The sequence below is a fragment of the Oryx dammah genome, unplaced genomic scaffold, assembly GCF_014754425.2.
Source record: "Oryx dammah isolate SB20612 unplaced genomic scaffold, SCBI_Odam_1.1 HiC_scaffold_11077, whole genome shotgun sequence".
Taxonomy (NCBI): domain Eukaryota; kingdom Metazoa; phylum Chordata; class Mammalia; order Artiodactyla; family Bovidae; genus Oryx; species Oryx dammah.
The window spans coordinates 526,351-544,332 of record NW_024080471.1 but is presented as its reverse complement, the minus strand read 5'-3'; the positions used below and the strand labels follow the sequence as shown (position 1 = coordinate 544,332).

At 39.4% G+C, this 17,982-nt stretch overlaps 1 protein-coding gene across 6 annotated transcripts in view; it reads right to left on the bottom strand.

Annotated features, from left to right (window-relative positions):
• The window catches only part of LOC120860446 (protein FAM13C), a 135,889-nt gene that overhangs the window by 104,939 nt on the left and 12,968 nt on the right, over positions 1-17,982 (bottom strand). For all 6 annotated transcript variants that reach the window (XM_040236246.1, XM_040236245.1, XM_040236247.1 and 3 more), the window contains one exon: positions 16,558-16,753. In XM_040236246.1, coding sequence (XP_040092180.1) covers positions 16,558-16,632 — 75 coding nt within the window. In that variant the 5' untranslated portion in view covers positions 16,633-16,753. The remainder of the gene's footprint in view (positions 1-16,557; positions 16,754-17,982) is intronic.

Below are 17,982 nucleotides of genomic sequence, written 5' to 3'. Positions count from 1 at the left end.
ATGTTTGATAAAGTTTAGATTGGCAATTCCTAGTTCCCTGAAATGTCAGCTCATTATGTTTCTGCTCTCCAGACTTCCCAAACAGTTTCCCTTCCAAGCTCCAAAGCAGGCTGTCTAAGTCCTCACTAAGCTGTTTTCTTTGCCTAAAGAACACCCTGCTCTTGGGTAAATATCACCAAGTACAAGAGGATGTAAATTTGCATATCTGTGAGCATGCAGAAACCCAGCGTCCGCAGCTGACAATATTCCAATTGTCAAATCCACTTTCTATATGAAGGATTATTTCGGGATTATATTTTAAAATGCCTCTTCATCACAGTACCATAGGTTTAGCTAGTATCACCCAAAGCCACTACAATCTTCTGGCAAAACTAAAACCACAATTATTCCTAGATAAAATATATCTGATGATCTCTGAAATTTAATTTGGCAAATAGAGGAAAAAACAATAACTAAACCTACTTCTTTTTTCCAGATAAGAATGAAGCAGCTGTTTAAAGGAAGGTATGTGGGACTTCCTTGGTGATGCAGTGGATGGGAGTCTGCCAGCCAACGCAGGGGGATGCGGGTTCAATCCCTGGTCTAGGAGGATTCCATATGCCACAGAGCAAGTGGGCCCATGTGCCGCAGCTGCTGAGCCTGCGCTCTAGAGCTGGTTAACTGCAACTACTGAGCCCATGTGTTGCAGCTACTGAAACCTGCATGTTCTAGGGCCTGCGAGCCACAAGTAAGGAGCCCCTGTGCTGCAACTACTGAGCCTGCATGCTGCAACCACTGGAACCCATGCACCTAGAGCCTGAGCTCAGTAACAAGAGAGGCCATCACAATGAGAGGCCCATGCTCCACAACCAAGAGTAGCCCCCGCTGACCACAACTAGAGAAAGCCTGTGCAGCAATGAAGACTCAGCACAGCCAAATAAATACATACATACATATTTAAAGGAAGAGATGCTTATATAAAACTTCAGTTCCTGTAAGAAACAATAATATAATGCCATGTATCTCTTTTGGTGAGTTAGCCTAATTAACACTCTCTTTCTTCTTCTAGTCCTTGACATGAAGAATATTAATACACCAGTATTTTGAAGAACTGGAGGAGAAAAAGACCAATTAACTTCTTCTTGCTGTAGGTTATATGCTACTTGGAAAAGAGATATGGAAGTCATTAGTGCTGCTGGCCAGGATTTCATTCTTCCCCTGGGGACACACTGCCAGATTAGACTGCCTTGTCCTATGCTATAAAGTGTGGTTATAGGGGGATATATGACCAGCTCTGGCCAATTAGTAGAGAATATTGTGTGTGGCTTCAGGCCTAAATCTCCTAATCATTGGTTCAATATGCTCTAGAGCTCTCTTCTCTCTCTAATTCAAAACCAGCACATTCAAGATTGTCACTGTTTGTTTAAAGTCCTTAATCGACCTCCATGAACACACTTCCTGGTAACTAATGATGGATATAAAACATGTATAAGAGATGCACTTCTGTTGGTTTAAACTTCTAAGGTTTGGGATTATTTGGTATTGCAGCAGAGCCCAGCCTAGCTTAACTCAGGAGATGTGCAATTATTGAAGTTTTAGTATATATTCAGCCAAACGAGTCCAAGAAAAATTCTCTTTAGAGCCCTAAAACTTGCTGAACAGTTAAGGTTAAATCTTTATTACTTTTATTTCTCAACAAACTCTTATGATAACTACAAATTATTGTCTCTGCTTTATTGATGGAAAAATAAACAAATGACCTAGTAAGTAGATGTTTAAAGTCAAACAGAAAGTAAATGACTGAGAAGGCATTTGAACCCATATCCATTAGGAACTACAGACCAGGCTTTCTACTATCTCACTATACTGCCATTCAATTATTTAGCTCTGAAAGTTAGTAAAGGAAAATTCTCCACAGTAGAGGGAGCACGTCTTGGAACCCCATGGAGGGTGTCCTATGGATGCTTTACTCTCCTTTCTATCTGTTGACAGGCCTTGACTATGGGCTGAAAATATAGGGCTACATGTATAATGTCAGAGACCATCTTTGGAACTACATAGGGAAATTAGAGATTCTTTAAACCAGAATTTATTTATCTATGCAAGGGATGCAGAAGAAGATAAACAAACTTCAGAACCATCCTATATAGCAGCCACCTGTATATCTGCTAAACAGTATAGCCAGCATGTAAGTAGAGACCAGTCCTTGCCATCCCCCATTGCTATATTCAGAAGAATCAATACCATCAGTACCATCTTGTTCATGTTTTTTTAAGGGAAATTCTTCTGTAACTTCCATCATAGGTGGAATGTCAATTAGATAATGGACTATACTGTCCATGGAATTTTCCAGGCCAGAATACTGGAGTGGGTAGCCTTTTCCTTCTCCAGGGGATCTTCCCAACCCAGGGATTGAACCCAGGTCTCCCACATTGCAGGTGGATTCTTCACCAGCTGAGCCACAAGGGAAGCCCAAGAATACTGGAGTGGGTAGCCTATCCCTTCTCCAGGGGATCTTCCCGACCCAGGAATCAAACTGGGGTCTCCTGCATTGCAGGTGGATTCTTTACCAACTGAGCTATCAGGGAGGCCCATTTAAGCTCTGTAACTTCCATCATAGGTGGAATATCAATTAGAATAATGTGGCCTTGGGCACTACAATGCTAACATTTCAAATGCCCCATTGTCTCAAAACAGTTATATGAACACAAACTCCCTCTTAGTGACAATTTTGTTAACTTCTGAGATTCAGTATCCAGGCAAACAAGGCACATTACTTAATTTTAAGATTCCTTCATGTTAGTATTAAGCTGAATTATATTTCCTTATTTGGAAAAAAGGAATAAAGTTTATATTACAGACATCCGGATTCCTTCCTAAAAATATCTTTCTTCATCAGCTTAATTACTAATAACAGGTTGGTTGCTATTTCAAGAAGAGTATCAGAATCAGATACACCATGAGAAACAAGTAAATCCAAACACTGACTCAAATGACCTCACTTTCAAGGACCCTGAATTTCTCTACACTGTATCCCCCATGAATCTCAATCATTTTATTCTTGGAGAAGTGATGGGGAACCCAGAAAAAAAATTCCAGAGGACCATATTTCATCCAGACCAGTAACAAGTCTTCCCCCAAATCCATACCTCAACAGGAACTGAAGTAAAACCTTTACACTGGAGCTGCAAAACCAGTCAAGAGAAATAATGCATCGCAAACTAACGTGTTAAAACAATTATCTAACTAAGACCAATTGTTAGAATCATAGTGAATTCACACTTTTGACAGTGCAAAAAGCAAGCCTTCTAAGGCATGCTCAGAACTTAAAAGTCTTCCTTTTACTGAAAAATAAGTGAAATTCTACCAAAATTCATTTTAGCTTTTCAGGGCTCTCAATTTCAAAGTCAATCAGTTGTACAGGTTTTCTTGCTTTTATCATTTGCACTAGCTCAGTGGTTCAGTAATATATTAAGAACAACGTACATAAAGTAGATTTATAATTGGAAATAGAACTTTCCTTCTTTTTCAGGTTAAAAAAAAAGACTCAGAATTAACTATTGTCTTTCTGTTAATTCAGAGTCTAACACAGAAAGAATAAGGGCTATACTCTCCCAAAACAGAAATGTAATAAATACTTCAAAGTTAAGCTATTCTGCCTTAAAATCTTTTTGTGTGTGTGTGTGTGTGGCGGGGGGGAGGGGGAAGTTCATTTCTACAGAAAGATAAAAATGTAGTTTTCACAATCAGATCTGGATCCTTTTCTAGCCTAATAACACATCAACTAGAGATAAGTGGAAGAAACCTAATATTGATGTGTACCAGACCCAACAGCTCATTTCCCCAAGGAAGTGGATTAGCAGCATGATCACAGCACACAGCTCACTGCAGAAAACTATAGCCTCCTACTTTTTGTCTTCTGCTATAATAGCTATCAGAGAGGGAGGACAGAAGGATTGTGCATAGTCTGGAGCCAGCTGGAAGGAAGTCAAGATAGTTAGACCTGATCTACCAGTGCCAACTCTAAATGCCCTTTGCACCCTTCTGAGGTCCAATACAAGTTGGTTCTGTTAGTCAAATCTAATCATCCCCAAATCAGGCTACTAGTGATTAGTACTACAGAAATACAGAATCGATTTTAATTTCTCACAACGCATTGCAACATATAAAATCTATTGTCTTTTAAAAACCAGGATAAGCTCATTTTATTGTTTTGGAATAATGATAAAATGCATTTACTTGTTTTTGTTTGCCTGTTTTTCTTTTCCACAATGCTGCATGGTTTCATGTGGTTTGAGGGATCTTAGTTCCCCAACCAGGGACTGAACCCAGGCCCTGGGAGTGAAAACACTGAGTCCTAACCACTGTACCACCAAAGAATTTCCTAATTTTTACTTTTTCCTGGAGTATAGTTGATTTACAACGTTGTGTTAGTTTCAGGTGTACAGCAAAGTGATTCAGTTTTATATATATACATATACATACACACACACACACACACACACACACACACACATATATATATATACAAACACAGAGATCTGTTCTTTCGCAGATTCTTTTTCCATTTAGGTTATTACAGAATACTGAGTTGAGTTCCCTATGCTATAAAGTATGTCTTTGCTGATTTTCTATTTTATATATAGTATGCATATGTTGATTCTAAACTCCTAATTAGGATATGTTAATTTAATAAGTAGAGGAATGTCAACAAATAAGGATTTGATTCTTAATTAAACAGTAGGTTTCTACATTTTTTCCTGGGTAATCAGGAAAGTGTGAATATGAAAAATTAATATGAGACAAATGGTTGTAGAAAATGATACAAATTGTACTAAAAACAGGAAAGACTGATCTAGATGGCTGATCACACAAAAAGTAGAAAGTATGTGTGCTGGCGGGGAAAGGGGTCATTGCATAGTCAATTTCAAAGTTTACCAGGATAAAGAATTACCGAAATATTCTACAGGAAAGAGATAAAAGAAACCTCCAGAGTTCATTGTTAATCATGAGATGAGGCACACATACTTTTTACTGAAATATAACTGATATAACATTATAACAATGAATTGAGATATGTGTATTTTGCAAAATGATAACCAAAATAAGTCTGGTTAACATTCATCACCACACATAGCTACCAATCTTTTTTCTCTTGTGATGAGAATTTTTAAGAACTGTGCTCTTAGCAACCTTCAAATCTACCACACAGTACTATTAACTAGTCACCTTGCTATACATGACATTCCCTGGACTTATATCTAGAAATTTGTATCAAAGTCAAATTTGACTTTGACCACCTTCACCCACTTGTCACTTTTTGTGTAGTTTTTCACAAAATATTACAATATATATACTGCATTGCCTTCAATTAGTTCTCCTTCCTAGAAAGGGTGATTGCTATTTAATATGACATTCCACAGGATAGCAAACTGTTAACTTGATTCTACTCTGATGAAGAGTTTCTGCTTAGCACAGACTCTTAAGTTCTGTTTTAACTTCAAGTTTACCGTATCAATAAACTCTAATATCAGCATCAGTAAAACTTGACCCTTCAGGAGACATGTCATCAAATGGTCTTTCTCAAGCCATTCTTTCACAAAGCCCTCTAAGAAAGACAGGCATTCTCCAATGACGAGCAATGTTGAGCATCTTTTCATCAGCCTATTGGCTATCTGTATGACTTCTCTGGAGAAATGTCTATTTAGGTCTTCTGCCCAGTCTCAATTAGGGTTAGGGTTAGGGTTTTTGATTGAGTTGTTTTTTGACACTGAGTTGCATGAGTAGTTTATATATTTTCAAAATTAATCCTTCATCAGTCGCATCATTTTCAATATTTTCTCCCAGTCCATAGGCTGTCTCTCTGTTTTATGGTTTCCTTTGTTGTGCAAAAGCTTTTAAGTTTGATTAGGTCCCATTTATTTTTCCTTTTATTTCTATTGTCTTGGGAGACTGATCTAAGAAAACACTGCTACAATTTACATCAAAACATATTTTGCCTATGTTCCCTTCTAGGAGTTTAATGGTGTCATGTCCTATATTTAAGCCTTTAAATCGGTTTGAGTTTATTTTCGTATATGGTGTGAGGGAGTGTTCCAACTTCACTGATTCACAGGCAGCTGTCTAGCTTTCCCAACACCACTTGCCAAACAGTCTTTTCTCTATTGTATATTCTTGCCTCCTTTGTCAAAGATCAATTAACCGTAGGTGAGTGGGTTTATTTATGGGCTCTCTATTCTTATCCATATGTCTGGTTTTGTGCCAATACTGACCCATTTTGTTTAGTGTTGGGGGATTCCCTGGTAGCTCAGCTGGTAAAGAATCTGCCTGTAATGCAGGAGACCTCGGTTTGATTCCTGGGTAGGGAAGATCTGCTGGAGAAGGGATAGGCTACCCACTCCGGTACTCTTGGGCTTCCCTAGTGGCTCAGCTGGTAAAGAATCCACCTGCAATGCAGGAGACCTGAGTTCGATCCCTGGATTGGGAAGATACCCTGGAGAAGGGAATAGTTATCCACTCTAGTATTCTGGCCTGGAGAGTTCCATGGACTGTATAGTCCCAGGGGGGCACCAAGAGTTGGACATGACTGAGCAACTTTCACTTCACTCGATAACTGTAGCTTTGCAGTACTGTCTTAAGCCTGGAAGAGTTATGACTCTAGCTTTGTTCTTTTTTCTCAGGATTGCTTTGGCAATCCCGGGTCTTCTATGGTTCCATAAAATCTTTAGGATTATTTGTTCTCATTCTGTGAAAAATGTCACTCAGTTTGATAGGAATCACTTTAAATTTGTCAACTGCTTTGGAGAGTAAGTCCATTTTAACACTATTAATTTTTCTAATCCAAGAGCATGGGATATCTTTCCACCTTTCCATTTCCATCTTTGATTTTCTGTATGAATGTTTTATAGTTTTCAGTGTCTAAGTCTTTCACCTCCTTGGTTAGATTTATTCCAAAGTATTTTTAATGTGATTTTAAATGACTTTTTTTTTTACTTTCACATATTTCATTGTTAGTGTAAAGAAATGTAACAGATTTGGGTATGTGAATCTTGTATCCTGCTGTCTTGCTGAGTTCATTTATCCATTCTAATAGTATTTGTGTGGCAATTTTAGGGTATTTTATACAGAATACTGGGCTTCCCTGATGACTCAGTGGTAAAGAACCTGCCTGCCAACGCAGAAGACATGGGTTCAAAACCTGGGTTGGGAAGATCCCCTAGAGAAGGAAATGGCAACCCACTCTAGTATTCTTGCCTGGGAATTCCCAGGGACAGAGAAGCCTGGTGGGCTACAGTCCATGGGGCTGCAAAGAGTCGGACCTGACTTAGTGACTGAACATGCATGCGTATACAGAGTATCATGTATTTGCATATAATGATAATTTTACCTCTTCCCTTCCAACTTGGATAATTTTATTTCTTTTTCTTGTCTGATTGCTGTGACTATTACTTCCACAACTATACTGAATAGAAGTGGTGAGAGTGAACATCTTTGTTTTGTTCCATAATTCAGTGGGAAAGCTTTCATCTTTTTTTACCGTTTAGTATTCTGTTGACTGTGGCTTTGTCATAATGACTTTTATTATGCTGAGATACTAAATATCTTAATTTATTTGAGGACATTCTTGAATTGCCTTCCTGGTTCCTGACTTTTGCTGGATCAGCAAATACACCTAAAAGCCCTTCTCTTTTAAATCATTCATCATGAATGCCAAACTGGAGTCACATTCAGACATACACACAAAACGTCAGATTCTGATACTCCATAAGTTAAAGGAGAGTTCTCTAAGTAAGACTGAAATTGACCCTCTATAAGTGGAATTTCTGATTCCGACTTTGAGGTTGATCAGAAATGTAACAGTGAGCAAAATTTTCAATGGTTATCTGACCTTTTCTCCTCTGCCCATACCCTCATTCCCAACATAATTAGAATCAGACTTAAGATCCACTTTGGGGTCCTGAATACAAACATTATGACAAGAGAACCCATAACGGCAATAACTAAACCTTCAGCTTCAAAGAGGGTTGCTTCTAAGTTACGAAAGTTGTATCCAACAGTTCTTCACAGGTACTTTTGGGGAATTATGCTCTCATAACAGACCACTTAGAACTGTGCTTTGATGTCAACAAGCATCAAGCAGGATTTGTAGCATAAGCTCAAATTCCCCAAATAAATGCCAGCTTTACGAACAGAACTACTCTCTCTACCACAGTGGATTCTGAATGCAGTTGATGGGTCATTTACCCTTTGATCAAAACTCTTATGAAATGCATAGCTCTATCAAACTCTTGTATATTTGCTCCAATCCTGTGGAGCTTCACCTGATGATATTAGATAGCAATACTCAATATTATCAGTGATAATTGTGACTATTATTTAAAACATAGACTTGACTACAGCCATATTTCTTTAATTCAGCAACATCATGGCCAGTGGTTTTCAATCAGGGATGTACAACAGACTTGTCTGTGGAGTTTAATGATAATGCAAATGTCTAACAGCCACACCAGACTTAATGAATTTTTTACTTGATATTCTTGACATCTTCTAATAGGATTATTATACTATATTTCAAAGTAAGTATTCTATTCCTCCATTTTTGTAAAACCAGAAGTAAACTCTGACTTCTTTTTTTTTAAATAGCTTTATTTATTATCTTTTGAAACATTCTAACTTAAGGGGAATGATTTTATTACCTTGCTTTCCATGTCACATTATGCATCACACTTATTATGAACTGTCATCAGACTTTTCACATTTGAAAATTACTAGCACTAAATTAACCAAAATCACTTTCAGTTTCTATCATCTACAGATATTTGTTTTCCTCAGATACTTGCCTGAAAGTTCTATTATCAGGTTCAGGCCAGGGTTTGTGTCTTCAGCAAAGAATACTCTCAAGAGTCCCATGGTAACCGCCCAGATATTTTAAATAATTGACATTTCAAAGAACAGACTCTTGGATATAAGCGTTTAATGACACCAGTGGGCAGAGTCAAGACTTACAGAATTTTAGTCCAGAAGCAGACAATTTCATGCTAGTGCTAACCCAGGATCAAGTGGAACAAGAATTAGAGTCCATACTAAATGGAATGAAAAGTGAAATTTTAGAATATTGCTTTACTGTTGTTATTGTTGTTGCCATTGTTTTAAGGAGTTTGGGAATAGGCTATTTATTTATTTGGCCACACTTGTAGGGATGTGGGATCTTAGTTCCCCGACCAGAGATCATACCTGTGACACCTGCATTGGAAACACAGAGTTTTAACCACTGGTCTGCTAGGGAAGTCCCCTGAAATATTATTGTTTAAATGGTCTATCTTCTGGATCTATAAGAAAGTCCCTTCTCTTTATGCTTCAACTACTTTTTTTCTGAAACAATTTAGAAGATTCTTGTATGAATTTTATTGTGCTATCTTTGCATGAAATGTTCCCTTGGTATCTCTAATCTTCTTGAACATATCTCTAGTCTTTCTCATTTTATTGTTTTCCTCTGTTTCTTTGCATTAATCACTGAGAAAGGCTTTCTTATCTCTCCTTGCTATTCTTGGAACTCTGCATTCCGATGGGTATATTCTTTCCTTTTCTCCTTTGCCCTTCACTTTTCTTTTCTCAGCTATTTGTAAGGCCTCCTCAGACAACCATTTTGCAATTTTGCATTTCTTTTCCTTGCAGATGGTCTTGATCACTGCCTCCTGTACAATGTCACGAACCTCCGTCCATAGTTGTCAGGCACTCTGTCTATTTGATCTAATCCCTTAAATCTATTTGCCACTTCCACTGTATAATCTTAACAGATTTGATTTAGGTCATACCTGAATGGTCTAGTGGTTTTCCCTACTTTCTTCAATTTAAGTCTGAATTTGGCAATAAGGAGTTCATGATCCTAGCCAGAGTCAGCTCCCGGTCTTGTTTTGCTGATTGTATAGAATGTCTCCATCTTTGGCTGCAAAGAATATAATCAATCTGATTTTGGTATTGACCATCTGGTCATGTCCATGTGTAGAGCAGTCTCTTGTGCTGCTGGAAGAGAGTGTTTGCTATCACCAGTGTGTTCTCCTGGCAATACTCTGTTAGCCTTTGCCTTGCTTCAATTTGGTACTCCAAGGCCAAACTTCCCTGTTACTCCAGGTATTTCTTGACTTCCTACTTTTGCATTCCAGTCCCCTACGATGAAAAGGATGTCTTTTGGGGGTGTTAGTTCTAAAAGGTCTTGTAGGTCTTCATAGAACTGTTCAACTTCAGCTTTTTCAGCATTATGGGTTGGGGAATGGATCTGCATTACTGTGATATTGAATGGTTTGCCTTGGAACCAGAGACCATTCTGTCATTTTTGAGATTGCATCCAAGTACTGCATTTCGGACTCTTTTGTTGACTATGATGGTTACTCCATTTCTTCTAAGGGATTCTTGCCCACAGTAGTAAATATAATGGTCTTCTGAATTAAGTTCATCCATTCCAGTCCATTTTAGTTCGCTGATTCCTAAAATATTGATGTTCACTCTTGACATTGCCTGTTTGACCACTTCCAGTTTACCTTGATTCGTGGACATAACATTCCAGGTCCCTATGCAATATTGTTGTGTACAGCATCAGACTTTACTTCCATCACCAGTCACATCCACAACTGAGTGCTTTTTTTACTTTGGCTCCATCTCCTCATTCTTTCTGGAGTTATTTCTCTACTCTTCTCCAGTAGCATACTGGGCACCTACCAACCTGGGGAGTTCATCTTTCAGTGTCCTATCCTTTTGCCTTTTCATTCTGTTCATGGGGTTCTCAAGGCAAGAATACTGAAGTGGTTTGCCATTCCCTTCTCCAATGGACCATGTTTTGTCAGAACTCTCCACCATGACCAGTTGATCTTGGGTGACCCTACTCAGCATGGCTCATAGTTTCATTGAGTTAGACAAGGCTGTGCTCCATGTGATCAGTTTGATTAGTTTTCTGTGATTGTGGTTTTCATTGTGTCTGCCCTCCTCTGACAGATAAGGATATGAAGCTTATGGAAGCTTCCTGATGGGGACACTGGGTCTTGTTCTGATGGGCGGGGCCATGCTCAGTAAATCTTTAATTCAATTTTCTGTTGATAAGAAATGCTGGACTGGATGAAGCACAAGATGGAATTAAGATTGCTGGGAAAAATATCAATAACCTCAGTCATGCAGATGACACCACACTTAACAGCAGGAAGCGAAGAACTAAAGAGCCTCTTGAGGAAAGTGAAAGAGGAGAGTCAAAAAGTTGGCTTAAAACTCAATATTCAGAAAACTAAGATCATGTCATCTGGTCCCATCACTTCATGGAAAATCGATGGAGAAACAATGAAAACAGTGAGAGAATTTATTTTTTTTTTAATTTTGGGGGGCTCCAAAATCACTGCAGATGGTGACTGCAGCCATGAAATTAAAAGAAGTTTGCTCCTTGGAAGCAAAGCTATGACCAACCTAAACAGCATATTAAAAAGCAGAGACATTAGTTTGCCAACAGAGGTCTATATAGTCAAAGCTACAGTTTTTCCAGTCGTCATGTACGGATGTGAGAGTTGGACCATAAAAAAAGCCTAGTGCTGAAGAATTGATGTTTTGAACTGTGGTGTTAGAGAAGATTCTTGGGAGTCTCTTGGACTGCAAGGAATTCCAACCAGTCAATCCTAAAGGAAATCAGTCCTGAATATTCATTGGAAGGACTGATGCTGAAACTGAAACTCCAATACTTTGGCAACCTGATGTGAAGAGGTGACTTATTGGAAAAGACTCTGATGCTGGGAAAGATTGAAGGCAGGAGGATAATGGGACAACAGAGGTAGAGATGGTTGGATGGCATTACCGACTCGATGGACATGAGTTTGAGCAAGTTCTGGGAGTTGGTGACAGACAGGGAAGCCTGGCGTGCTGCAGTCCATGGGGTTGCAAAGAGTTGGACACGACTGTGTGACTGAACTGAACTGAACTGTATGAACTGTTTTCGATTATTTTCTGTATTCTTAATGCTCTGGCATTTCGGGCCACAGTGACTGGGGAAAGACTTTCTCTCCCAGGGCTCACCAATTCTTAGGTAGAGCAAGCATAACAAGTGAGTTGCCCTGGAGCATGCCTTTCATATTCAAACTGACCATCCAGAGTTCATACTCTCAACTACTTCTTCTATCTGCTTCACATGTTCCAAGAAGTAATATTCCTCTGTCCTAAGTATCCCAGGGCCTGGTACCAGACCACTAGAAAGAATTCCTATCCTCGGAGTCCACTGAAATCATTCAAAACAGCCAGTTTCAAGATTGCTTACTCTGCCCTGCCTTGTTTTTCCAATAAAAACAATAATAAAGTCTCCTGCCCAAGGTGTCCCCTTGCACCGTCTTCCTCTTGACCAATTTTGGTGCTTTCCTACATGGCTTGGCATGACATGGCATGCCTGTCTCCTTAAGAACTACGAATAGGAACCTTTCCAAATGGCAGTCATGGTCTGTTCTATAGGCTTCCTTATACCTGAATAATACTAAAATCTACATTTAAAAACCATTTTTATATAAGCTGAAATATTTTAAAATGATATTTGAGTCTTACTGACTCCCACAGTTCAGAAACTCATACCAAATGCCCTTAACTTTCAATGGCAAAAGGGTTATCTTATATATTCAATAATAATGTCTTCCTTTTTACCAGAATATAATTGGAGAAATCTACTACCTTTAACATCTTGCCTAGAATATCATATTGAGAATGATGCTCCTTGGATCAGGTAGGAACTGAAGTGGCTTTATTACGGAGTCAATACCTACAAAGGGCTCTTAGGATAACTGCCCTGCTATCTAGTTTACAGGATCCAGCCTTATAGGTGGTTAAGGACCATTATTTCCTGGCAGCCCAGTAACCTAGTTACTTTGGGGGCTTCAATAATAGAAGAACTTACACAAATGCGTAAGTACTGCAGATGAAATAAGGTGGAAAGAATTTGTTGAACTTGATCTTCTTGCCTTAGGAACGCAAATAATAGAGGCATTAAAAGTCCAATCTGAGATTCCTTATAAAAACCTCCAAAGAGAAGTTAATTTTGTAATTATTCAAAACTATGTCTCTAGATTTTGCAAAGTAAGTAAGAAAACCTAAGTGAGAGTGAAAGCAAAAGTGCAAGTCACTCAGTTGTGTCTGAGTTTTTGTAACCCCTGGAGTGGGTAGCCTTTTCCTTCTCCAGGGGATCTTTCCAACCCAGGAATCGAACCCAGGTCTCCTGCATTGCAGGCAGATTCTTTACCAGCTGAGCCACAAGGAAAACCCAAGAGTACTGGAGTGGATAGCCTATTCCTTCTCCAGGGGATCTTCCCGACCCAGGAATCGAACCAGGGTCTCCTGCATTGCAGGCGGATTCTTTACCAACTAGAAAACCTATGTGGTAAAATAACACTTTTGCTACACATCAGTAAATAATAAAGCCATACCTAATGAGACTAGGCTTACCTTATGATCAAGGTTAATCTTTCTTTGATATTATTATGATCACAAGGAAGAAGGAGAGAGGGAAGGAGGGAGAGGATATAAGGAAAAATTATAAAAGACTTTGAAATTTAGCAGATATTCTGGCCAGCTCATCCATCTGGATAATCTCTGCTTTTTTTTTTTTTTTTGCCTATATCTAGGCTATTTTACAAGGTTATAAAGACAAAAATTAGCTTGTAGAAACCAATGGCAATGCAAATAATTTATCTCCATAGAAACTGTAATTGTGATCACAGAAAAGCAGTTGATTATCACCCTATAGATATTGCAAGTTTTGCCAATTCTGTGTGCATCAATAAATTTATCTCAGCAATCCTTGTCAGACTATAAATGTGCGATACTTTGCATTTTGTTTTTAAGTGGTTGTAAATATCTCATTGATTTCCTCATTAATTCATGATTTAAATAAAATTTTTGATACATCTCTATTTCATATCTGTGTAAGAGACATGATTATATCCTCTTTTGAAATATGACTTTTTATGACTGAATAAAGATATAATGTTATTTTATAGAAAAATATATATGTAATACCATTTTACAAAAAATTATTTATGTAATTATGTACACGAAATATGTGTGTTGTGTGTGCATGCTAAGTTGCTTTAGTCATGTCTGGCTCTTTGCAACCCTATGGACTATAGCCCGCCAGGCTCCTCTGTCCATGGGATTCCCCAGGCAAGAATACTGGAGTGGGTTGCTGTGCCCTCCTCCAGGGGATCTTCCCAACCCAGGGACTGACGCCCATCTCTTATGTCTCTTGCATTGGCAGGTGGGTTCTTTACCATTAGCGCCACCTGGGAAGCCCTACGTGTGTGCGTGTGCGCACGTGCGTGTGCGCAAACAACTGTGAGTCATTCACTGAATAATACTGAGTGAGTGCCAAAGATAGACAAGACAGACTGACTCACTGACCTCAAGGAGCCTAAGTCCTAGTGGACCTAACACTCACTCAAACAGTGTTTGTCTAGCTTATGTGACCAACATCACAAAGCTTTCAGGCCGAGAGGAAAAACACACTGACACAAATCTCTCCAAAGTAATCCTTTCTCAATAACTAATTATTGCTTAGGAGTATAATATATCACCAAAGGGAAAAAAATTCAGAGTGAAATAACAGGTTTTATATAAAAGGGGGGTAAGTAAATTGCTAGACTCATACTTGGAAGTTCTGGGTATCTCTTGTTAGAAACATTGTGCTTTTATGAAAAAGAGTTTCCACTCAAGTTCTTCCAAATCTGACTCAAGAGGTTATGTAATCCCTCTAAACTTTTGTTTTTCCATTTGTACAAAAAGATAATAATAACCATTTCATGGGATTGTCGTAAACATGGTACATGCCTGGAACACAGTAAATGCTTAAATAGGTGTTAGCTGATTTTATTAATAATATTATTTATTGATGCTCAGTTCTTGCTCAGTACTCAACCAATGTTAAATGTATCTCTCCAAATAAATGGGAAGAATGAAATCTGTTTCAAGTTACTCTAAAATATGGAAGACCTAAAATTATATTACTGAAGTTCTCTTAGTTATTAGGGGGGAAAAAAATCTCATTGTGTACACAGAGATCTTAGGAATGAATTGGAAATTTTACCTGCAGCCCAGGATTCCAATGCTGTATTATCAGAGAAGACTACACAAGTTTCTCTTTCTCCTAGAATCTTCCTGTGCATGAGCAACAAACTTGGAATGACTTGTGCCATTAGCACCTTATTACAAATGACGACTGGGTAATTTCTACCAGGCCAGACTATAGGATGACAAGAAAGAGGGTATTCAAGGAGAGATGGCTGGTTACTCAAAGCCCACAGTGTTGAAGGTGATCCTTAGTAGGAGATTCAAGGTTGGAGGTTACCCAGAACCAGACTTGGCTGGCAGCCCTTTGAGCACCTGTGTCCTCCACAGCACCACACTCCTAAACAAACAAGTGCTCAGCAGTAGGCAGAGTCTCAAGTTCACCATAACTCCAGTGGTATTTCACACTTAACCTTGCCCTACAACCCAACTCAAATTCAGAAAATCACAACAGTTTCATCAATGCAGAGGGCATATCATCTCACTGCAAAATTGACTAAATAAGAGGTCACTATGCCAAAAAAGAAGAGAGAGAAAAATCACCAGGCCAATAAGAAAATTACAAGATCAAAGAAACTGCCCCACCAAAGTTGTTCTAACAGAGATCACCTGGTGCCTATTTGCTAGGTAGGACTGGACTTCAAGTTATTATATAATTAACTTATTACACTGAGAGCCGCCCATATCATATTCAATGTCAATAGCTTTTTTAGTGTTTTTTTTTAAAAAAAGGTCACATTAATGAAGCACTTACGTCTCCAAAACTGCGTTAGGTGCATCACAAGAACAATCTTAAGGCTGGGCCCATTAACCTCCCAGTAAGATTAAAATGAGTTATATTCATCTCTTTTTATAAGAGAGAATAAGTTATTTAAGGGGTTTTAAGAGTTTTAAAAATCATATTTTTTGCTACCTCCCTCTACAACTAGAAAAATGAACTAAATAAACAAATATGTAGATTAAATGAATTACTTGAGTCAAGTTGGACAGATGCTTCATTCATACATGTAAATATTTGCTGACCTCAAAGAACCAGATTCTCCACACACATTAAAACAGGCACATACATTGCTTGAGTTTTTTTCCAAAGCCACTAAACTGCAGCCTAAGAAGAATGGCTCTAGATAACCCTGGGACTTTTGATCTGCTGAGAAGAGTCTCCAAGTTTGGGGCCACTGTTTCCTGTCCTGGGTATGTGAAGATCACTGGAGATCCTTCTCCACTCTCCCTGGCAAAGACTGCAGCAGCTCCTCTCAATCAATGTCAAAGTCCAGCATTTAAGAGTAGAAGTTTGAAAGGTCGCTTTAATGAGCAGACTGCCCAGCACAGAGCGCTATTAATACCCACGGAAGGGGAGCATGCATGCGTCCCAGTTCGCCGGTGCCCAGTGGCAAGTCAAGCTAATCACTGCCTACAAAAGAACGCCTCAGACCTTCACCAGAACCGTGCTCTCGCCAGAGACACACCCGGCCAGGCAAAGGTGCCCGAGGAGGTGGAGGCTGCTACCTGAGTTTCTCCGTGGCTCCTCCCGTTCTCCGCCTTGAAGATGGACTTGGGCTTCCGCGACTTGAAGTTGCCCATGGTGGGGCGCAGCGCGTCCAGCCGCGGGGGCTGCTGTACTCGCGGCAGCTCACTGGGCAGCGGTGCGGGCTCCTCTAGCGGAGGCCTGGCGTCGGGGTAACTTCCTCTATTGTCTTCATCTCTAGAATGGGAAAGACTCGGGTTTAGAAAGCACCGAAGAGTCTAATAACCCGCCCTGGAAAAGAGGCTGGCGATACCCTCTGCTGTTCATTCGCTCAGCAAACTTTTTAGTGTAGACTGTTTCAGAGAGACTGAACTTCACTTTCTGGAACATGCCACATTCCCTTCCAGTCTTTGCTAGTGGGTACATTTTCCATAGCTGTAGCTTTGTACATGCTATCGTATTTGCTTCCCTTTTTTCATTTCAATATGGTTTCACATATATCATATTTTTCTTTCACAATAATAATGTGAGATATCCCGGTTAGCTATGATCATCCCAACTTTATAGATTAAGACTCTAAACCTCTCTGATTAAATAAGGTGCCAAACTGAAGGGCTAATTCACTCCGACTCTCAGTCTCTCATACATGAGTCCTTGGCTCAAGGTGTTGATGTTTGCTCCTCACTGGCAAGTCTTCAATCATCTCCTTAGAACTTTCAGTTAAACTTTAAAAGTTTAACTAGAGGGGCTTCCCTGGTGGTCCAGTGGTTGAGAGTCTACCTTGCAGGGAGGGGACACAGGTCTGATTTCTCGTCAGAGAACTAGCATCCCATATGTGGCAGAGCAACTAAGCTCTGAGCTGCAACTACTGAGCCCAGGCGATGGGGGCCCACACAGCACAACTAGAGAGTCTGTGTGCTGCAGCTGAAGATCCCACATGCCACAACTAAGGCCTGATGCTGCCTGATTAATTAGTTCATGAAAGATAAATTACAGAAACGTTTAACTAGAAGCTACTTTAATAAGATACATACAACCTCAATAGAATATAAGACAAGGGCCAAATTTCACCCAACCAAGCCACCTATTTAAACAACACTTTCAATGGAAAGCCAAAGATCCCAGTGTCTTGGTCCTGTTGGTGTGGAATGGCTGGAGAAGACTGACTGGGCTGGCATTACCTGCACATACTCAGTTCTAGGAGAGCACTGTTCATGTTCACCCATCAATCAAATTCAATACATCATCCAACCATTTCAATTTCCTCAAACACAGTGATGTAATAACACTCTTAAGTCATTGGTCCCTCTTAAATCTAGATGTATTTTAGAATTCAGCAACTACCATAGCCAAAGGAAGCATTCCCCTTACATCAGCGGTCCCCAATCTTTTTGTCACCAGGGACCAATTTCGTGGACAACCATTTTTCCATGGACAAGGTCAGGGATGGCTCACGCAGTACTGTG